Genomic DNA, 24,143 nt, shown 5'->3' with positions numbered 1-24,143 from the left:
AACTGAGTGAAATGACCCGGAGGTATTAAGTGGCAGCCGTGATATGTTCGAATTTTCTGAATGCTAAGGAAAGGTGCTTCAGTGCTTCCTTTCTTATCTCCCTTAGCATAGGGTACACTGGACCATCCTTTATGAAATGAAAGGAGATAATGCCATCCCAAAATGCCTTGCGGCAGCATCATTTAAGGCGATGCACCATTCGGGCCATCAATAACATCCACCGTCGCTGTTTAATTGTACATTATGAATGAAATGAAAACATCCTTGTTAGGAGGTGTGATTCTATTTTGGACAGGAATCCTTAATTGAATTGTAGAGCATCTATTTGTCACTGCAAGGGTTATGATTTGCAAATATATATATACGCACTTACGCCGATCAGCCATAACATTAGGACAGCATAGGCACCCTGACCGGTCTGCAGCTACACAGTCCCATACGCAACAAACCTTGATGCACTATGTGTTCCGACACATTTCTAGCATTAGCATTAACTTTTTCAGCAATTTGAGCTCCAGTAGCTCTTCTATTGGATCAGACAACACGGGCCAGCCTTCGCTCCCCACATGCATCAATGAGCCTCGGGTCTGACCCTGTCGCCGGTTCACCGGTTTTCCTTCCTTGGACCACTTTTGGTAGGAGTTTGTCCTGACCACTGCAGACCGGGAACATCCCACAAGAGCTGCAGTTTTGGAGATGCTCTGACCCATAGTTTAGCCATCACAAATTTTGTCCCTTGTCAATGTCGCTCACATCCTTACGCTTGCCCATTTTTTCTGCTTCCAACACAAAGCTCAAAGTTCAAAATGTTCTCTTGCTGCCTAATATATCCCACCCACTGCCAGGTGCCATGGTAACCAGATAATCAGTGTTATTCACTTCACTTGTCAGTGGTCTTAATGTTATGGCTGATCGGTGTATTTGAATACTATATGCACATTTATATTATCATTTTATTACACTGGATTATATTGTATTTTATTTTACAATATTGTTACCTTTTGATTTACTGTTCATTCCCATTGCTATTATGCTGCTATGTCAAGGAGCCAAAACACAAGAATTTTACTCTCTTATACCTGTATATTGAGATGTAACAATAAAGGAATCTTGTATCTCTTATAATCAAATAATAATAATTAAAAAAAAATCTGCCATTGCATAGTGCAGTTGGAGTCTTTTCCTAATCCTTATGAATTCTCCTTCACATCTTTCGATGACTTGATGACGTTTCGCATCGAGGTCAAGGAAAAGTAGTTAGGAAAAGGACACAGGACGTAATATTTCAGACTATTCGACAGCAGCCCTGATCTCCCCGTGTGAGATAAACATCTGTATTAACTAAAGCAAACAACCCCAAAATGAGTTTAATGGCTCTAAATAGACAGCTGTTGACTTGATGTTAATTTTAGCGACTATATTCCTACAAGTGTTGCTAACTGGGGCCAACACCAGAGAGATTCATTTAGGTCCATCAGGACTGCTACTTCAGGGACTGGGAGTGAATTTGTTTTGGCTCCGTTTAGTTGTCAACGTGACTAACCGAAGTCTGAAACAGATCGACTTTCCCCTCTGTGGTTCACAACTGAGAAAATAAACTGTTGATTGATGATCACAACCCCAGCCGAGTGTGATCCCAATCCAATGAAGAGAAAATCTGCATTCGGTTAACACACCAACTCATCTAAGGCACTGATACGTGACAGGTGCAACATCTGTTGTTCATTTCCACAACATGATTCAGTCTTCAAAGAGGATTTTCAGGTTGTATTTTAGGTTTCTACTAGAACATGTTTACATGCTTTACTATTAAAAGAAACACATTATTTTTCACCTGTATTCACCCTCTGTTTGAAACACTCCATTTTAGAGCCTGTCTCTTTAAGCCATCCTCTCAAAAAAAACCCAGTCTGCTCTGATTGACTTGCAAGAAAAATATGGTGCACCTTTGCAAATGTAGTTCTGAAGCTGTGAGCGATATACGTATTCCTGCATTTGACATAGGAAGGGGGGCCAAAGCCAAGCCATTCGGGGATTGTTGAATCACATGTGTTCTGATCTAGGCAGCCCACAAAAAACTGACTGGGTCGTCTTATTTCACCGTTTGTGGATTGGTAGGTACTCCGTGCACAAGCACTGAAAAAGTGAAATTTTTACATGATATTTCCCCATTAGGTGATTCCATTGTAGGCTTTTCCTGCCTATTTATGGACATTTTGGATAAACAAGAGCAGGTTGGAGGAACAGTGTGAAGCTTGTATGAAGCTTTTAGTCGGAGGAAATGTATTAAACCATAACAAAATCCTGGCTCGGCTAGACTGATGCTACCATGCTGTATGATGGTGTAGCACTTACTGGCTACTAGCTGATCTTGAATCATTTGGTTATCTAATTTGAGCGATGAAAAGTCAAAAATCAAAATCCCTATTAGGATCAAAAGCTTTGTAATGACTCACTGGTAAAGCATACTTCTCTGAGTCTGACTTTAAGACTTGAATACAATTGTATGAGTCCACTCTCTAACATTACTTGCTCCCGTTCCAAAGCTCTGGTGTGAGAGCAGTGTCCTTCAAACAAACAAAAAACTTAGTACAGTATAATATAAAGGTCTCTGTGGTGTTGGCATGAATGCCAGGTTAAATGTATTCCAGAAAATATAAAGTCACCAAGACACCAAGAGGCAGCAAATGTTTCACTTATGGACTTTTATGTGCTAAAAACTAATGAAACTGTTTTTTTCTACATTCTTAAGGTCCTTTTGGAAGCTTTATGTTTTAAACTTTGCTTTGGAGTCAACGCACAGACAGTCAGAGTCACTATTGGTGTTTTTTGCAACTTTCCAGAGCAAAAAATCCGACATTCATGACTTCACAACGATTGTCAAGCTGTGTTGAGGTGAGAAAGAAAGCAGGGTTTGAACTTCTCTCTCCAGCTCTGTTCTCTCATTCTTCACACAACTATTTCTGTCACTTTCATTAGGGATGCACCGCTACCAATACCAGATCGGATATCGGGCCGATACTGACTCAAATAGCTGGATCGGGTATCGGCGACAGTGGAGCTAATCTATTAAATTCAATTCTATGTTTATATACTATACACATTATATACTGGAAATATAATTCCTGCGGAAGTTTTGACCAATTTGTTGCTGCATTAAAAAAGGTTTACACTTGAAATGTAATTCCTGTTCATTTTCAAGATTTGACCAAGTTGCAGATGTACGATTTATCATTTTAATAACAAACAATTCAGTAAATTCATATCTATGTATTTATTTGTTACATTTTGTTTAACAAAGTTAGGAAAACAATGTTTAAGTCAAGCCTGATGTGTCCTTACACATAAAAGAATGATCCCAGGCATACAGCTTTATTAATTAGACACTGGTATATCTGATTGGTACTCGGTATCGGCTGATACCCAAAGCCGAGTTATCACTATCGGTATCGGGACTGAAAAAGTTGGACCGGTGCATCCCTACTTTTCATGAGAACAACCGACTGCAACACCATGAATGTCTTCCAGGTGAGAATGTCTGAAAATGTGTGCCGTTATCCCCGTATTTAAACAATTATCGCTTCTCACCCTTCTCTATACCCGACTGGCTTTTTTCACCCTCCCTTTCAGAACAGCTATAAGGCAATTAGGCAGCATGTGCAGTGCCAAAGGAAGGGGGCACCTTTCAAGGCCCAAATCCCACATCCCACTGCATATCTCCCTGCTGGAGTGTCCTTGAGCTAGTGCTGATCCTCCATCTCCACGGGCACTGTTCTGCCACTGACCCAGAGCTCTCATCTCCCAGTGGAAAGGGGAGGGAGGGTGACTTAAAAGTGATCAATAAAGTGTCATTTTACACCCATGTCAATTGCTTTGATTAAATCCGCAGCTAGTCTAGAGCACAAATGCATTTCTCAGTGAGGCAGCCATTTCCACCAGCTCCTGCTACGTTAAGCTGTAGAATAATTCCTAGTGCTTCTACAATTCATTCTCTGTGGTGGTGTTTTTTTTTTTTTTTCTCCACCTCACTGCAATGAGGGAGTAAGCTACTGGTGGCTCCACACTGACCCCTGTGGACATAAATGAGTACTACACCTCCTACTGCCTCTATTATCTGTCTGTAAACTGTCACCACAAGGAAAATGAGGAGCATTTTATCACAGCTGGCTGAAATCAAGAATATAACAACATTTTTCTGCACAAAAATCCAAATGTTTGGGTACAAGTGTTGAAAATACAATCCTTGCAGGCTAGACAATAACGTTATTGCACTCTAGGACTGATTGACAGATGCGACTAAACTATATTAAATACATTTTCCTTGACAGTTTCTACCACTCAGCTCTATTTTATTCTTTTCTGCAGCACTTGTGAGGTTTAGCATTTACTGCTGTCCTAGCAGTCTCTGTGTGATAAGTCTGCTCTCTTATCATTTCCCACAGTAAATCCCAGCTAATGATCAGTCTACGAGCGTGGGAACCAGGAAGAGAGAGTAGGAGAGAGGGATGAAACCCAACGAAACACCGTGAAGGGAAAATACTTTTACATGCAGAAATGGGTACATCGTCCAATGTAATGTTTGTATCGTCTCTTTTCAGGACATTCAAAAAAGTTGAAACTGTTTTAGTGGTAGTTTAGTGGAGCTTTTGTTAATATTTTTCACTGTATATTGATTATGTATGCTGTGCGATCAGAGAGGAATCAATCATTTCTTTCTCTCACAGCAGAACTGAAAATCTATTTTTTTCCCTTTCAACAGGAAGAACTTGTTTTTACCTTCTTAGATCAAAGTTAGTTACATTTAGTTAGTTATTACATTTCAGTGGTTAAGTAACATGGGCAAAAATAAATCATCTAAACGTTGGCAAATTTAAGGGTTATCCATCCATCCATTTCCCGGGTAAACATTTATCATCATTGAGTCATTTAGTTGGGGATGAATGGTGGCCGAGCTGAAGTTGAAGCAGATTTCATGTAGACGACATTAAAATCTAGTCAGATTTGGGATATGAGATTAACTGTGTATGCACATTAGATTGCAGACTTTTGAGGCTTTCGTTAGTGTGAGTTACTCTACAACAGCCTAGGTATTTATGTGAAATTAACTCATTTAGCGCCAAAGCACAGATTTTATTTATTCCAGAGACTCATTTCTGCCAAAAGTTAATTCTATATCAAGAAAGTCTGATGTTTTCAGTTTGAGGCACAGCTGTAAATGAGTTGACAGGTTCAGAGTAAAGTTAATGGAAACCTCTGCTTTCACCTGCAGGAGCAACAAAGCACAACAAGTAAACTAGAAAATAGGTGGTGACACCGTTCTCTACCATTTATCAGTTAAATAAAACACGAGGCAGGTCAGGAAATCCTTTCCAGGAAAGAGGCAAGTCTACTTTTAAAAAGGGACTGTTTGTAACTTCTACCACGTATAAATCATTGAAGGTCGGTGTCCCAATGCGCGCTCGCGTGTGGCTACGCTGTTCAGACAAGACTCCAACACAAACTACACGGAAGCACCAAAACCGCAAAGTTATATCTAGTGAAGCCCGTCTTGCAAAACAGTGTTGGCCGCGGTCGGAGGACGCGGGGGAGACCGTAGCCTTGGTCTCCAGGGCTGGTGTCAGTAAGATTTTCTTGGTTGGGGTCAAAGCTAAGTTAACCTCTCTGGTGTTGGCACCAGTTAGCAACACGTGAACATCAGTCGAGTCACATTACACATCACATTACTCGTGTCTGTGCTACAACGTGTGTTGGACTGGGAAAAGACATCGCAACATCACTAGATTACACACTTCTTCTAAAATTAATCAAGAATGTTGAATGACGTTCATGAACACTTTAATTGGCCCAATTTGTGTTGACTTACTATCAAACTCATTTTAGCTTCTATTGAGTGCATTGTATTGATTTATGTATTGACACAATACACTCACTTGTAATCTCAGTGTATGTTTGACATCGTGAATAAATAAATTGTAGAAATTCTTTCTGCATCAGTTTACTGGAATAAAAGCGGTAATGGACACAGAATAAACAAATGGTTTATTACGAGTCTGATATCATATTTAACCTCTGTTGCATCCATCCTTCACCTCTGCAGGTCTACCAGTAGAGGGAGACAGATGACTGGTATTCTGTATTTGGAGCAGATGACTGTATGAGTGTGTGTGTGTGTGTTTGAGAAATTGACTTACTGGTAACAGTGAGTACGTTAGTCTTGACCTCAGCGGTGATCTGGAGGCGACCTCTCCTCTCAGTGTGATCCGTCCCACACAGGCTCGGCACGTTGGCCACACATCGCTTATGGATGTTCATCATACAGTCTGGAAAATGCACACACACAGATGTATTTGTAATGTTATTTAAGCATGCATTCTTTGAACATAAGAGTCTTTCTTTACACAGATGTGCGTGCATAATATTATATTAGCTTCAAAACATAGCAGTATTTGAATAGAATGTATAACTAGAAAAATGCATTTCCTGCTGAAAATGCGTGGGGATGCTGACAGCTGAAATTAGTTGCACAGCATTGCTGAAAATGCAGAAATGTGAAATGACATGCCTGAAAAATGTTTAAGACCAAATGCATTGCATTGCACTGCTGAAAAACCAAAAAGTTGAAATGTACAACTGGCAGAGTTGGAAGCTGAACTGCATTACCTAAAGAAGCTAAGAGCTGAAATACATTGCTAGAAAAGCTGGAAGCTAAACTGTAATAATGTCAAAAGTGGTAAATTTAAAGTGAATTTTCTGAATAGGCGGAAAGAAGAAATGTTTTATATGAATATTAGACAGATGGACTGCATTGCTAAACACAGAGAGAGACAGAGAGAGACAAAGAGAGACAGAGAGAATGGTATTTGGATGAAATAAACCTTTAAAACTACAAATCAGTAAACTACTACTAGTAGTAGTAGTAGTAGTAGCAGTAGCAGTAATAGCAGTAGCAGCATCAGTAGTTGTAATCATAGTAGTAGCAACAGTATTTGAGATTTATAGGCCAAACACACACACACACACACACACACACACACACACACACACACACACAAGCACTGTGTGTGTGTGTGTGTGTGTGTGTGTGTGTGTCACTGGTTGCCACGGTGATTGGGGCAAAATCAGGAGTGCAGAGGGGAGGGGCAGACAACATCTTAACTGACAGACAGTTAATTTTGTACAAATCTACCGGTCAAATGCCTGCTTCCTAGTCAAAGACCGTGAGTCCAATTGCTAAAATATTATTATCATCAGAGAGGAGAGACTCTGCCGAATGCAATGCTGTCGTTTTTCTGTGTGTAGAGTCAAAATGTGACCATGGGAGCAGGTTAGGAAAGTGCCTTTGTCTGCTTTCCGTCCGACATTTCTCATCCGATTTAACATTACTTTCTATGGAGTGGTTCTTTGGGGATCCGAGAGCCAAATGGGTAAGTCCGTTTGATTCCATAGTTACATGACTGCGATCAGCATGAAATTACCTACACTTTTACCTACATTTTATGTATAAAGAGCAAAAATTGTTGGTGTAGAAGCAATTTGTTTAGAGAAGTTACAGAAGATTTTTTTTCTGATGTCACTCAATCTGAAAACAGCTTAAAACTTAAAGTGTGATCATTCAAAAACTGTAAAAGATGTAAAAAAAATCTGAATATAAGTTTAATAGATCACATTCTTGTAACCCGTTTAAAGTTTAAATGGTGTCTGTAGCTGAAAGTATGCAGGAGCAGTAGCATTTCAAAGTGGAGTATGTTTAAAAGGATTTGAAGATTTTCTCCGTTGAGTTACATTGTAAAAACAAAATGGGAAAAAAGCTTAATGTCCTAAAAATTATAAGTGATAAAAAAAAGTTGAATGTAAGCACTAATGTCCTTAAAGAACTGAATATTTTGACAGGCGAACAGTTTCTGTAGCTGAAAGTATACAGAAGTAGTTAGAGTCCAAAAAGCGTACAGAAGAAATAGAAGTTGAAGAAACCTTACACCGTGTCCTAACTGGATGCGTGAGCGTCGGCGACAGAATCAGCTTGATTACACTGTTCTCTGTTCGAGTGTCCCAACTGGCCGCGAGCGATGTTTTGAGCTGAACTTTTGTCGGAAGCCCTGTTCCTATTTTTTCTGTCACTTGCGTTGAGAGCGCCGCAACATGGATGAGGAACCACGGATTAGTTTATATAAAATGAGCCGTCAGGGGGAGCGGGAGAAAACCGGGTCAGTTGTCCTGGATGTAGATGAGGATATTAACTTGATTATTGTCACTTTGAGCACAAGCATTGACGCTCGCAGTTCTATGCGTAGCCACCTCACTAATGGTTAAAACAAAACACAAATACACCGCACAAAAGAGACAACTATGGAAATTATGGTAAACGTGAGCCGTCACTACAGTATTTCAAGTACGAACCCTCGTTTTGATCCGCTCCCGTTAAAGGTTTGTGTGTTTTTTTTTTGTTAATCTAGCTCAATAGAAAAAAATAAATTGGGAGAAAGTAGGCCTACAAATCAGGTGCATTAAAACGCGAGAGGACCAAGAGAGTAAGACAAGCATCCTGTGATCCTCTTACATCTTACTTCTTCTACCCGTTTGGATTATTTTGGAATTGTGGAACAAAACAATGGACTAATGTTATACACTGAGCAGTGACAACAATTGGTGAGTAAAACATCCACATTTAGTCTTTGTTAACTTAAATTGTGTCTATAAAGCAATCCTTCAGAATGTTAGATTAATCTGTTGTCTAACTCCCTGTTTCCCGTATCTCGACACCTGTCTGTGTCACTGCCTGTGGTGTATGAGCAAGATGCCAGCGAGCTATATTGTATGTCATTTCCAGTAAATATCACAATATAAAACGTGTGTTTTCTGTTTAAAAAGTAGGCTACAAACGTAGATAGCAAGTACTACTAACCTGTCTTTTACGTAAGTGGTTGCGTCCGGTTACGTCTCCAGTCTGATATGGAGCACACAGCTGATATGTGCGTGGTTTGTTTACATGACGTAGAACAGAAGTGCATATTTAATGTATTCAGTGTGGACAGAGAGCGCCCGATGCGGCGCGATAGTCGGAAGCTCACATCCAGTAAGGACACAGTGTTAGAGGAATAATACTGGGAATGCTGACTCAGCATTCCCGCAACAACATACTTTTTGTACATCACACTTAGTGAGACCGTGAGCTATATGGAATATAAAATGAAACAGTATGTGTGTGTGCTACATGATCAATCCAAAAGAGTTTGAGTGGATGTGTGTGTGTTGTGTAGAGTACATACGGTCACATCTCATGCCCTGGTGTAAGAGGCCGTAGAGCAGAGAGCCACAGTGGTCGCAGAAGGTCGGGCTGGAGTAGGTGTGGATCTTAAACTTGTGCTTTGCCCTCGGGTCCTGGGAGGCAGGAAAGAACGTAATTAAGTAAGTTAGTAAGTACGTTAGTAAGAATATTAATCAACAAAATCTATATTCAGTCACTTTTTCCTCCTTAGTGCAGTAGACTGAAGGGAGCATCATTCAGAGTAAAGCAGTGAAAATTTCGTCAAGTATTTTCGTCAAACATTTGTTGATCTGCTGTACACACATGTTGTCTGTTCGCCATCTGTGCATCTAAACAAATAGTGAATGAATGTCTGCCAGACATAACTATTGGTTTCCGTGCTCCAATGGGTTTTATTCATGGAAATCTTTTACCAAAATATAGTACATACCTCTATAGCTTTTATAATTCAGCCCTGCGCCTCAATTTGTGTCTTTACATGGGCATCTGCATTATAATCTGACCAAGATAAGTTTCATCACAGTTTCTTTGTTTGCATCAGTTTAGAAAGACAACAAAGGCAGCTACATGTATGACCTGTGTTTGTGTGTGGGTGTGTGTGTGTGTGTGTGTGTGTGTGTGTGCGTGCAATAGAGCTCTGTATGGAGTCAGCCTTCCATGAAGTTTGTTCTTGTTTAAATTCAATGGGACTTTAACAGAGATACAGTAGGTAGGCAATAGTTCACATCAATCTGTCACACCCACACAAACACACACACACACAATTCGGTGTGGCCTAGTTGATTGTTCTTTAAAAGGGACAGTGTGTAGGATTTAGTGGCAGCTAGCAGTGTGGTTGCAGTTTGTAACCATCTGAATACCCCTCCGTTCACTCCTCCCTTTCCAAGACTGCGGTAATGTGAGCCGCTGAGTGCAAAACCGTGGTAACGCTGTGGTATCTTTCAGGACCATTCAGGATCTTTAGCCTACTTTAAAAACAACAAAATTCAGACGGCGGTTCACGTTACTGCATTTTCACAAGTGTGTCGGAGAACTACGGTGGCCTTCAGGTAACATTAAAAACGTGAAAGTCTCTCTCTAAAGCCAGTGTTTGGATTGTCCGTTCTGGGCTACTGTAGAAACATGGCAGAGCAACATGACGGACTCCATGAAGAGGACCCGCTCCCTATGTAGATATGAAGGGCTCATTCTAAGCTAACGAAAACACAACGGTTCTTAGATTCAGGTAGGGTTGTATACCTTGATACCGGTATCAAGTTGAGGATTAACATACGGTGTACATTTGCAATCCACCGTATTGAAAAAAACTGATATAAGTGTGTGTGTGAGTGTTAAAGATACAGACAGGAGCAGTCTGGCTGCTCTGTTGTGCACCTACAGTATATGTTGATTGTTGATAATCACAGGACATTATTTTAAAAAGCTCACAGCTGATGTCATTTTTCATTTAGTAGTTACATTTACAGTGCTGTGCAGTTACATTACATACTATAGTGCTGCTAACATGTACAGTAAACAGTATACTGTATGCTATTTTACAAATTTCCCCACTGCGGGACTAATAAAGGAAAATCTTATCTTACCTTTTTATCAGGTTTATAATTCTGTTCTCATTCCTTTAAGGGTCATTGTGGGCCTAACTGATAATATTATTACTAATACTAATAAAGAAAATAATAGCATAAGACCGTATACCAAGAAACCGTGATATTTTCTGAGATGGTTATCATACCAACCCGTATACAACCCTAGTTTCAGGTGATTGTACATTAATGAAAACATGGTTATGAATACTATATTCCATTTCTGCTAATAGACCACCCGAAATCCTGTACCTTTAAGTTCAAAGTCACAAGTCCAGGCCTCTTTTTCTGTGTACTGTAAATATTTGAGGAACATTTACAGTTAGCGTCGTACAGTACAGTATTTTCACCATATGGTGAATTAATTTTTTTTCATTTTGAAGCTAATTATGTGGTTTAGATTGAAAAAAAAGAAGGAAATTCAGGTACCAATTCCTCTTTTATGAACATTCAGAACTAAGGCGTAACTAGGGCAGAAATAGGCTATTTCTGTCTGATGTGTGTGCGAGTGTGACACCTGCAACCATGGCTCAGTGGGCACCTTCAGTGGTTAAAACACACACATATTAACTCAAGACATGTAACTGATGGCCACTGTGGGACTGCTTATTCAAAAACACACACACACACACACAAACCAGCAACATGAACCCACGTATGGTGACAACATCCAATCCTCCACTTGAGATGGATCCAGGTTGTGCGGTGGATGGAAGCGGGGATGCTTGAATGTAGGAGTTTCGTTTAGTTCTGCCAAGGGGATCCATTCAAGTTACCAAACATGGAGCTACAGTGTTTAATATGGATTTCCAAATGATGCTACTTTGACGACACCAAATAAAAAAGTGCTTCCTGCCAAAGTAAACATTTTTTAAAGTCTTTGGTGTTTGTAGACCGATTTCTTTGACATGTGTGTGTTTGTGTCTTTTCACCTCATGAGCCAGAATAAATGTGCTGATTGATTTCTTCCTCTCCTGCACACCTGTCCTGGAAAATTATGTTTAATTTAGGCTGCCACCGCCTGAATTATACCCAACGTCCCCGAGGTGTCTTCAGAAGTGCGTGCGTGTGCTTGTTAAGTCTGAATGATGCGGCTGCCTCTGATCGCCTGCGCGTTGGTGTGTGGGCTTCTTAGCATAACTGTGTATGTGTTTGCACTGTTTGTTTCTCTGCTAGTTCTCAAGGACGGGACCACCTCCTGCTCATTTTTGTTCTTCTGAAGAATAAGGGAACATTGAGCTGCTCAAGCTCCAGTGATGAGCAACAGTAGACAGGGAGCGATACGAGGGCTGATGAGAGAGGCTGCCAGCATCTTTACAAACACTAAATCATTAAAGAAATCCACGTTGAAAATTCAAGGATTTATGAGAAACCAAAAAGATGAAAGAAAATAGTGAATAGGGACAAAAACACATCACTTTTCCAGCCTCCTCAATTAGAAGAAAGAGAGAGTAAACAGTTTGATACCAATCCATCTGTCAATCTATTTTACTGTACAAGTGTTACAAATTGAAAAGCCTTGAATTAGGCATGTGTTAAGAAGTGGACAGATGTCCTCTAGGGGTTCCCAACATTTTAGGTTTGAGATGTCTACCTGTGATCCCCTTGTAAAAATATTCGAGCCTCAGTGTGGACATGGGACAAAATTTTAAAAATGTCTTTCTTATCCCTTCATCATCACTGTTGAAAAGTCTCCATCTTCCCAAATTATTTCTGTCTGTAATTAAATCTCCCAAAAACTCAACTTTTCAAAACAAGTGAACAATTTTGCAGGTAGCAGGGAAAACGTCAATCAGTTGCAACTTTTTCTCTCTCTCAAAACAACAAATTAAGAAGGCAGATTGCTTTCTGTAGAATGAAGAAAGATTCAACTTGATTTTAGAAAACTATTTAAACAAATTGATTTACATTGGAATAAAGTAGAAATATTGTCACTTAACTGCAGATTATTTCACTTGTTTTTAAAGCAGACAACTTTAAGGGCTTCAGGTACAAGCAAAAATAAGTTGATAAAAAGGAGATTTTCTTGCAGTGTATTTCTGACCCTTCAGATTTATCTTGGGGACTCCTTGACCTAACCGGACCCACCAGATGGTGGAGGTGGTCATTGGAAACTGTTTGGAAAAGAGCAGGCACTTTTAAAAAAATACGTGGCAGGTGATTGGATGAACCATCTGTCAATCAAACTCTTGCCGAAGCCAGTCAGGAGAAGAGCGATAACATCTTTTCCATCGAGAAAAGCCTTCAGTGCCGTTCTTTGCTCTTATGTCAATGAAGAAATACTACAGCATTTACGCTAATCTCTTCTCTCTCAGCTCTGTGAGGCTGTACTTACGCACAGTGGTGTTTTGAGCTAAATGCTGATTAGCACTAAACACAAAGTAGCTGAGGCTGATGGGAATGTCACCCGTCATTTTGCAGGTGTTTGGTCATAAAAATGATAAAATTCTGACCTGATGATGGTGCTAGCATCAAAATCAGAGTTTCTTTTTCATCCTGAGGGGGACATGAATGTCCGTACCAAATGTTATGGCAACCCATCCAATGGTTGTTGAGACATGACACTTATATACAAAAACTGTCAACCTCATGGTGGCGCTAGAGGTAAAGCAGGGGATCACCAAAGTCAACAGGATTTATCCTCCGAGGACCATAAAGGTCTCCGCAAAATTTCATGGCAATCCATCCAATAGTTATTGATCCATTCAGTCTGGACCAAAGTGGTGGACGTTGCCATAGAGCCAAGATGCTAGCATGGCTAGTAAAACTGTCAGTGTTGCACAGAGGAAGACTAACTATCAATAAAGAAACAGCCTTGAAACCAAAGCATTGAATGGAAATCAGTTCTTTCACACAGCATGATCAATAATGATATAGACAAGGCCAGGTACACATGACCAAAATGAACTGTGACATACTCTCTATTATTTAGCAACATAACTGTAATAGACTTAGTAATAGTTTTTTATTATTTCACACTACGGTTTGTGTACGCTTGACATTTTCTTTTTTCCTGCCTGCATGTTGCCAACTTTTTACACAGTTTCAGTTTTTTGTTTCACTTCATTTTACTCACTGAGACCCCACTAATTAAAAGCAGATGGTACGGCGTGGTGCGCTTGGACAAATGAGTGTGTTGCCTGGCATATGTTGTGTTACTAGGTGTCCAACTTGAAAGCCCGCTCATAACATCAGCACACGATGCCAGAGCAGCCATTAGTCAGTGCTCTCACACACACACACACACACACACACACACACACACACTGTTTTGACTGTTTTCTCTCACTCTCTGCTTTTCTTTTGTTTTAGTTTAAACACACTGCTGTCTATTATTTTCCCTGCCAACCAAATCAGTCAACTCCCCGCACACACAAAGACACACACACCCTGTCATGTCATTCATGATGCTTTGTGACAGGCAGGTTCACAGTAGACAACAACAGAGAGTCATGGCTCGCAGTCACTCACATAAAAAAGTATTTCGATTTTTTTTTTCTCCGTATTGATTTTGTCTTCAGTCCACTCACTCTTCTCGAGTTAGTGCTGACTGACTTCCTGACATTTCTAACAGTGGCAATCTTCATCTACTGTACACAGTAATCTTATCATAAACCTGCAGTGTCTCAAATAAAATGCTGTTTGTGTTATTTTTAGTTCTTTTTCTAGTAAAACTTACAATTGTTCCCTATTTACAACTTCTCAATTATGATAATTTGCTGCGGATTTTGTCTGTTTGTGATAGTAAACTGAATGTCTTTGGGTTTTGGGCTGTTAACCAGACAAAACAAGCTAGTTGAAGACATCGCCGAGGGCTGTTGTGATGCATGTAGCTATAAAATGCAGATTTTCTCTCAAACTTAAACAACGCAAGGGAGCTATGTAACATCCAGGTGTAAATTCCATAGCGGAGGATGTCAAAAAGGTGAAATATATTAAGTGAAGAAAGGAGGTTAAATGTGCTTCAACCGTTTCACAAGGAATAGTAAGCTTGTCCGGTGCAGAATAGGGCAATCTTGTAACAGAGAGACTTCAGAGACCAAGTCCAAAGCACACGGATTTAAGGCAATCAACTTTATTAGAAGACTTCAAACCAATCTGAGACTCATGTCCTCTTAAATAACCTCCCCTAGTTGGGAACTGATTCAGCACAGGCTGGAAAAAAGGGAACGATAAGCAAGATAGCACAGTGACACAATGATAGTATGCAGTTAGCGTCGAAACGTTAGACAGTTGATTGCCTTAAATCCGTGTGCTCCAGTGTGCTTTGGACCTGGTCTCTGAAGTCTCTCCTGTTAAAATATTTCAACTTTGGACAGCAATGTCTTCTATACCGTTACCTTTGCCAGTATTCTCTGCCGGCCTCAACTATATTTACCGTCCTGCTCTCGTCCATTAAAATGATATCCGGTTTGTGTCTACTGTCTGCCTGATTCCATGTGATGCAGCATTAATATTTCAAAACTAACGATGAGTGTTCCAGTGTCTATCGAGTTCACTTCATACTGTGTGATGGTACATAAAACCTTTGCTCAAAAACACTTCAGCAGACTAAATAATAGATGCAAAAAATGTAACTACAACACGCCTCATATTGCACCCTGTAAAGTTGATCAAAGTGTTTCTTTTAAATGACATCTTAGAGTCTTTCCACCCACTCTGATTCATTGACAGGCTGCACAATAGAGAACAAAGCACAATGTAATATTACAGAGGCTGCTATAACTGCCTTTTCTGTCCTGATCAATAAAACAAATGCGGTGCCGTTGTGTTTATACCCCCAGGCTTGTAATTCCTCCTTTTCAAGTGTTTCTGTGTGAGAGACTATTTAAAGGATTTATTGTTGATTGAGGAAGATATGCATCGCAATCACTCTTGGAAAAGAAGATTAATGGCATCGCAAGAGCGGCGAGGAATGAATGAGTGATAAGAACAGAGGGAGTAAGGGAGTAAGGGAGTGAAGAAGAGGGCTGAGGGTGGTGGTTTCATCTTCACACCCTGAATGGAGCTCCTCTCCTCCTTCCCTTCCTCCATATGCTAATCGCTTTGCTAGCCCTCCCGCCTCTCTCAAAGGTTACCTTGTGGTTTTTAACCATCTGGTCACACATACTGTTACGTACAGTATATCCTCGAATCACATTTTCAGTTGTTTTAGCGTGCAGAGAGTTGTAGGATGTAAATATAGGATCTCTCCACATAAGGGAAAAAAGAAATGGAGTGACACGAAGAGACACAGCTGTAGCTCAGTCATTATGCCAGAGTGTTTCTAGAGAATAGAGATACATTTGAGACATTACTACACCTCCAGTTATGAATAGATCCTGAAAATTGCTGTGCAACTGCAATCCAAACTTTGTTCCGGCAGCAAACACGGCATTTTCTTTGCAGTAAAAGACTTTTAGGGCAAGATTTCCAGAAGCTTCCAAGAGAGGAAATACTATTGTCAACGGTGAACTCATCATTTTTACACAAATGTTTTGACTTTGCAAGAGTCACATGTTTAATTAAAAACAATCACTTAATGTGTTCCTGCCATTTGATAAGAGAAACAGCATGGAAAATTAAGGTTTAACAATTTTACAGATGGCAGTTTAGAGCTAAGAAGTTCAAAATGCTACATTACACACATACTCCTTGATTTGGCATGAATCTGGCGAAATGATACGTATCATGATACAGGGGTTACGATTCAATATACTGAGATATAATGCAATACTGTAAGCAAAGCGTGTATTGCGATTTTTTTAAATCTAATTTTAGGAAAACTGTCAAAGTATCAAGAACACACCACCATATGAATAAAATCTGACTTTTTTTATGCAATCAGAACAGTGGGATCTGCATTTATCACAGTTCCTGTAACATCCAACATCATAGCACGACTTTGAAGGTGCACATACACTGAGGGGGCACATCTCTTTGCAAATGAAATTAATTATTGACGGAGTGAATCTTTGCATATAAACTCTTCATTAAAAATCAATACAGTGTTTTTGAGAATTGCTACAGTATCACAAAACACGATATTCGCCATATTTGACTTTTTTGATATTTTCTTACAGCCCTCTTTAAAAAGATGCAAAATGTTCTCTGGCTTTCTCTGAAATCACAGGAACTGGAATCAAATGTCTTAATTAGTGGCACAGACCTCCAAAATACTAATAAAAAGAAGAAAAACTCTGAATTCCCATTAACATGTGTGCAAAAAGGACCTGCAGTGTCACATCCCTGCACGAAATGTAATCAGCTTTGAAATGAACGTGCATACAGAATTATCCATAAAAATTAAGAATAACGCATTAAATATGGTGCAACATATATTTGCCAGTGGGTCAACAGGAAGGTGTTTGAACCTGAAACCTGACAGGGCTCTTTCAGTCTGTATGGGTTTCCTCGGCAGGTCAGGTGAACTGTACACTATAAAATGCCCGTATCTGTGGATGGGAGAGTGTTTATGGGTGTTAGCCCTGTGATAGTGTGTCCAGGGAATAACCTTCCTCTCACATGCTGACATAGACTCTGTGGGGGGGGGGGAGTCAATACCATCCTGATTCAGTTCTATGAGCAATAAACTGAACACAAAGAAAATCAATGTCTGCAAATGAGAACAAGCGTTGTTATGTGTTCGTAAATTATTTCTCCCTTCAGATTGTCATTCTGTGTACCTTAATAAAGACTAAACAGCTAGCCTGACTTGATCCAAAGGTAACAAAAATCCACCTAGCAGCCCTTCTAAAGCCCGAAGTCTTCACCTACAAGAGGTGCTTGATGATCCCACTGCATGTCTAAATTACATCTCCTACCCTGAGCCAAAAAAGACCCATTCATTTAGTTCTAGTTTGTGATATCTCTCAACTAATCCTGTCGCATTGCTCAACATCCTCCCGGATTCTTTATATATGTTTACAATCTATAATATAGTCCTAATTTTTCACATTTTAATTTTACGATTGTTATTTTGTTTTATTTTGTACACACGACACCTACACGACACCCTTCTAAAAGAGTTCCCCCACCCCCCCAACCCCCCAATTAAAGTTTTTTTTGGGAGGATGAGTTTTTCATCTGAATCGAGGGTCTGAGGATCGAGGATGTCGTATGCTGTACGGTAGAGCCACTTGAGGCAAATTTGTGATTTTGGGCTGTATAAATAAAATTGACCTGACTTTTCTATCTGGAAAAAATATCTTAGGAGTATCAGGACCAGAGGGAAATAAAAAATATCCTTAATCATAGAGTTGACAGTCATGTCTTCCAAATTTAGTTGTTAAGCAGTGATTTCCTTGTATATCGTAGTATCTCGGCCTCTCACACACACAAGCACAAACACACTGCACACACACATTCTGAGTTCTATACCATAGCGGGCTGTGGGCATGAAATGTAGGTTTCATTAGAGGATGTCATCCCTCGACCTCTCCCACAGGGAACCCATTCTATTAACCCAGATCTATAATTGACTTCTTCTTTTAAACATACATAGCTGACAGAGAGAGGAAGAGACAGGGAGGGACTAGCAGGAGGGAAAATGGGAGTGGTGGGCTGATTGCTGCAGACAGTGAGATGACATTATACTGATTATGTAAAAGAATAATTCTGCTCTCTGCTTATTGTGTCTTCCTCTAGAGCTGCAAGCATCTATCTGGTGTCCTTCAAATACATCTGCTGCTTTGCTGTTCCCTCATGTATGTATGTGACCCACAAAGAACTCACTCAACATTATCAGCCTCAAGGACTCAGAGAAATGCTCAGGATTGGCCGATGGCTGAGGAGTCATTTTATTCTCATGTAGATGAATCCTATTATATTGATCTTTTATGCAAATAGTCAAAAGCCAAGCGGCAACTTTCGGTTCTGAGAAGTGAAGCCTGAAGTGCCTTAAACCTGCATTCTTTCTAACAGACAGCAGGGGGCGACTCCTCTGGTTGCAAAGAGAAGTCTGATTGTATAGAAGTCTATGAGGAAATGAGCCTACTTCTCACTTGATTTATTACCTCAGTAAACATTGTAAACATGAGTTTATGGTCTCAATCTCTAGTTTCAAATCTTCATCAATACAGTATGATGTTCATTTAGTAAATCATGATCCCATTTAGAGTCAAATAGACCACAAAGCAGGGCATGATTTAGAGCGTGGCTATCTGTGATTTGTGACAGGTCGCTACCAGGGCGTTCACAGTGTGTTTTTAGTTCATGAAAGTTAATTATAATCTTTTTGGTTGACTATAAATGTCTTAGTCAGCATTTGGTTGTACTTAACTCCACCCTCGCGTTTCACTTCTGGTTCCAAAAAAGAAATGAGTGAAGTCACGGTGACTATATGCACTTCTTATATACAGTCTATGTAAAAAAAAAATAAAAAATATTCAGTTTACTTCAATACAAGACAAATAAAAGCATCAAGTGTTCACATTTGAGAGGCTGGAACCAGATCTTTTTGGCATTTTTGCCTCATTTTAATCAAACTTGTTGCCAATTTGTTTTGAGTAATTTATTTATTTTTGTTGACCATTACAGCTCCTCTACACGATTGGCTTCGAGGATCTTTTGAGTTGTAAATATTGGTTACTATATTAGCAGAGCATTAGTCTTGAATTTGGACATTAAATGGTGATACTTCAGTGTATTGACAAAATATGAATTTGCCTCAGTGATCATTTGGATATTCATGGTCATCTTTTCTTGAAAAATACAGAAAAAATGTGAACCAATGAAGATATCCATTATCCTGAGAAAAAGCACACCACAGAGCTTTATTTTCCTTTGGCAGAATAGCTAAGCTGAATGACTCTGCTTAAGTACCATTCACTGTTGTAATTAACTACTTGACAGGTAAAACTGTTGAGGACACCTAAATATGTTGCATGATCACACTGAAAATGGCTGAAATATAACAACTGCTGAAAATGTTTTATTCTCTGCGTTTCGAGTTCTGAAAGCCATTTCTGTGCAGGTGTGCGTGGGTGAAAACATTGTGTCAAGCTGTACAAATCTGCAAAGTGTTCACTGTGTTCCATAACGTTCCATGACCAAGTCAGAGAGCTTTTATGATCAAATAATATCATGTTTTCCTGGTTTGGTAATCTTGCATGAGGCAAATATATACACATCTGTGATATAACCTGACCGAATTGATCAAGTCCCTCATTCTTTGTGTGTCTTGAACAGGTATATATATATTACAAAACGTAATTATATTCAAGGAATTACATGATCAGCGGAAACCCCCGGTGTTTAAAGGCTGCGTATTGTTAGCCAGGCTACCTGTCTTCCTGTCTCCTATATTTAAATGTGCAGCCACTTTGGAGCAGAGATACCCTACATTCCCACTGTGCAGGAACCGAGGTCGTAAGACCATGAACTCATTAAGGAAATGACATGGTGGGGGTGGTGAGGTCCCGTAATTAAGAGCAGGGGCCCCCTGGGTGGAGTGGCATTTAAATAGAGGATGTACAGAATAGAGTGGAGAGAGAGTGGGAGAAAGATTCAGGAAGAGAGGTATATGTATGCCAAAAATAGAAAATAGGGCTGCCAATCTACTAAAATATTTAATTGTGATTAATTGCATGATTGTCCATAGTTCATCGGGATTAATCGCAAATTAATCACACATTTTTTTATCTGTTCAAAATGTACCTTAAAAGGGAGATTTGTCAAGTATTTAATACTTATCAACATGGGAGTGGGCAAAAATGCTTGCTTTATGCAAATGTATGTAAATATTTATTATTGGAAATCAATTAACAACACAAAACAATGACAAATATTGTCCAGAAACCCTCACAGGTACTGCATTTAGCATAAAAAATGTGCGCAAACTCAAGCCCAACAGGCAACAACAGCTGTCAGTGTGTCAGTGTGCTGACTTGACTATGACTTGCCCCAAACTGCATGTGATTATCATAAAGTGGGCATGTCTGTAAAGGGGAGACTCGTGGGTACCCTTAGAACCCATTTTCATTCACATATCTTGAGGTCAGAGGTCAAGGGACCCCTTTGAAAATGGCCATGCCAGTTTGTCCTCGCCAAAAATGAGTTCATGCTACTATGACATGGTTGGTACCAATGGATTCCTTAGGTTTTCTAGTTTCACATAATGTCAGTATTTTCACACTTGCTTTGAAAAAATCACAAGTTGCGTTAATGTGTTAAAGAAATTAGAAGCGTTAAAACTAATTTGCGTTAATGTGTTATTATCACGTTAACTTTGACAGCCCTAATAGAAATATAACTATAGTGGCAGGAAAAGAGGAGAGGGCATTCAGAGGTAACAAGTAGAAGGAGATATATAAGGATGTGGAGTGAAATTTGAAGTGACTAATGAAGAAACGGGTTATCTGCTGGTTTCGAAAAAGTCAAGTAAAAAGGCCTTTGAAGACGTTTAAAGGAAAGGAATGATTTAAATGAAAATTCAGGTATCGGTCAACCTGCTGTGTTTCCCATAAATGTGACCATTGTGACTGTATGGGTCATGCTAACTTTGCACTCACCAGCTCCGTTGTAGAGATATGGGGAAACGAGAACTCGCACAAAACAACTTATATCATAGCAAGCTGCCCGAGAATCCTATGGATTTCCAAATAAACAGGATTTTTACATGAATCATTTCAAGTGCTCTTCTCTGAGTCCGACCCATGGGATGGGCATGATGGCTAACTGCATAGAGATCTACATTGCCGACTGACTGGTGGGAAAAGGCTCTTTGAAGGGCCTCTCAGAGAAGCAGCAATGACAATTCTGCTGGGACAACTAATCCCTCTTATAGTCAAATAGTATATATGTAAAGGGGAGACTCTTGGGTACCCATAGAACCCATTTTCAGTCACATATCTTGAGGTCAGAGGTTTGAAAATGGCAATGCCAGTTTTTCCTTACCACAATTTAGCGCAAGGAGCATTATTTAGCCTCCTTGGGGACAGGCTAGTATGATATGGTTGATACTGTGATGGAATTTTCCATCAATTCCTCTCTTATTGGTAGAAAGGTCAGAGTGTTTGTCAGAGTGTCCCTCTGTTGACATTCTTGGGTTGGAGTCCTGTCTAGAGGAGCCACCGTTATCTGTACAGCTGTGCCTGTAGTGGAGACCGTGGAGCCAGTCGTTAGGGCAACCAGGGTCAGAGATGCCAGAGGAACGAAGTAAGTCATAACATGATAAGGGGTAAGACACTGAGCACCGGGGAGGAAGGGCAGAGTTGTGAGGCCTTCACGCAGAGAGCATCTATTGTGGAGACCTGACAATTCTCCTTGATCAAGCTTCAATAAACCTTCTTTTGTAAGACATCATCAGCTCCGGACCTCTTCCTTCCAAAGATAACTTGTATATCAATTATTCCACCACAGATACCAAATGGATTCCTTCGTTTTTTTTTTATTTCATATGATGCCAGTACCCTCACTAGCTTTAAAACTGAGCCGTCACAACCTCAAAACCACCAGTTGCTTTAATGCGTTAAAGAAATTAGTAGCATTAAAAACAAATTTGCATCAACGTGTTATTATCGCGTTAACTTTGACAGCCCATAATGTGAACTTGTGTGAATGTGAAAATGGACTGTAAACACACAGAGCTTTGGAGGTTTTTAGAGTTTGGGTGAGAAAAAAATTCATAAAGTTTGAAAGACCTGGTCTTTGAATTAATTTTGTAATCAAAGCAATCAAAAGTTTAGTACATATTGACTTCTGTTGTTGACTGTGTGATGAGATTTGAAAAAGTGAACTCAGTATTGAGAAATGTGTGTAACCAATTGTTGTAATAAACTGTTATGAGCACATATACGGACATTAAATGTTGAATCAACAACACTATGTAAGGATGAAATGAGGTGGAGAGAGAGCAATAAATGGCAATGGCCTGAGCGTATCAACAGAGTAATGGTGAGAGGTGAGACGTTATTAGCCACGAAGCTGTGGATGAGCCTGTCATTGTGAAACAGCTGATGAAACAGCAGCAAATGAACTGAGCAGCAAATGCTATGTTTCGTTTGTTTACAAGGGCAACTGTAAGTATTTTCAAGAACACATTTCAATACATAACTTTAAAAAATGCATTCTTTAAAGTTGATATTTTGAAGGACTAAGAACCAGCAGATATTGGAGGAAGAAAACCAGATAGTTTTAGAGAAGCTTTAGCATCTATTTGGGTACCCGGCCCTGGCAATTTATGGCTCTGACTAAAACAGAAGCCATCACAGAAGAAGAGGCTATTTGTGGCACTCCAAATGTCACTAAGAAAGAGAGGTTGAAGCATTCAGGTGAAAGAGGACAAAAAATGAGGTAGTTGTTAGACAGGCAGACGTATAATAAGACGAGAGGAAAGACTGCGGAGACTTATCGGTTCTACAGAACACACCACAGGAAGCCAGAGAGCCAACACCAGCGTTTCCTCTGGAGGCGGTGCTTGTCAGACTGAAAGGGCACTCCAGAGGGAGGTAAGGACACAGCTGAGGAACTTAAAGACCCCTGGGTTTATGAGAGGATGAAACTGGCATCCTTGAGAGGGCTCTCATGAGAAGGGAACTAATTCTGTCCTCTTGATAGGATAGGTTAGAGAACAGGTTTGCATTTTAATATCGTAAATCAGAGAATAGACATCTCGGCTCCTTGAGAGAGAGTGGATGAGATTATGACAAAAGTACCACTTAAAGGCACTTCCTGTTGTTACAGCAGATGAGAAGGTGAAGAGAAAGCTTAAAGAGAATGAATAAGATGAGGACTTTTAACTTCCAACAACACAGTGTATGTGTATAAAATAGTGCATAGGGGAAACAGATTTCATTTGATGTCAACTGTGATATGGCTCACAGGAAGCACTGGGACTCGTAAACAGAGTATACATATATATATATGATGGAGGGATGTCACGACAAACGATCATCATGTGTTCAAATGTAATCTTGTAAAATTTTGGTTTTGGCGAGAAACTTGAGGAGAATCATCAGGGATTAATAATAAATTAACAAAAAAACAGTATGCAAATGGTAATAAAAGAGTGTATGTTGAAGTACAGGGGATGTTTGGTATCAAGAATCATGGAATTTAACTGGTATTGATTACTAAATTTCTAGTATTGGGACCTCCCTGTCATGATGTTGTTGTGGAGGGCAGATATTTTTTCAAATATTCAGGATACTTAAGAAGAGATAAGGGGCACACCAGAGTGTATGAACTTATCTAAGGTACTATTCCTCTGGCAAGGCAAACAAGAGTAACAATAAGAGTGAATTTAGACAGCAGCTAGAGAAAGACGGGTGCTACTTCAGGAACCAAAGGGTTATAGTTTTCTTCATGTCGAGAGA

General features: G+C 39.7%; 1 protein-coding gene across 3 annotated transcripts in view; it reads right to left on the bottom strand.

The window, feature by feature from the left end:
• The window catches only part of LOC119501221 (protein kinase C beta type-like), a 121,683-nt gene that overhangs the window by 61,778 nt on the left and 35,762 nt on the right, over positions 1-24,143 (bottom strand). For all 3 annotated transcript variants that reach the window (XR_005209785.1, XM_037791425.1, XM_037791424.1), the window contains exons 4-5: positions 9,267-9,378; positions 6,192-6,320 (exon numbers count right to left, since the gene is read on the bottom strand). Coding sequence is in view for 2 of the 3 variants with exons in the window: in XM_037791425.1 (XP_037647353.1) it covers positions 6,192-6,320; positions 9,267-9,378 (241 nt within the window). In the remaining variant the exon portion in view is untranslated. The remainder of the gene's footprint in view (positions 1-6,191; positions 6,321-9,266; positions 9,379-24,143) is intronic.

The sequence above is a fragment of the Sebastes umbrosus genome, chromosome 14 (assembly GCF_015220745.1).
Source record: "Sebastes umbrosus isolate fSebUmb1 chromosome 14, fSebUmb1.pri, whole genome shotgun sequence".
In the NCBI taxonomy this organism is placed as follows: Eukaryota; Metazoa; Chordata; class Actinopteri; order Perciformes; family Sebastidae; genus Sebastes; species Sebastes umbrosus.
Note: the sequence above shows the minus strand (reverse complement) of the source record. Positions and strands in the feature narration are given on the sequence as shown.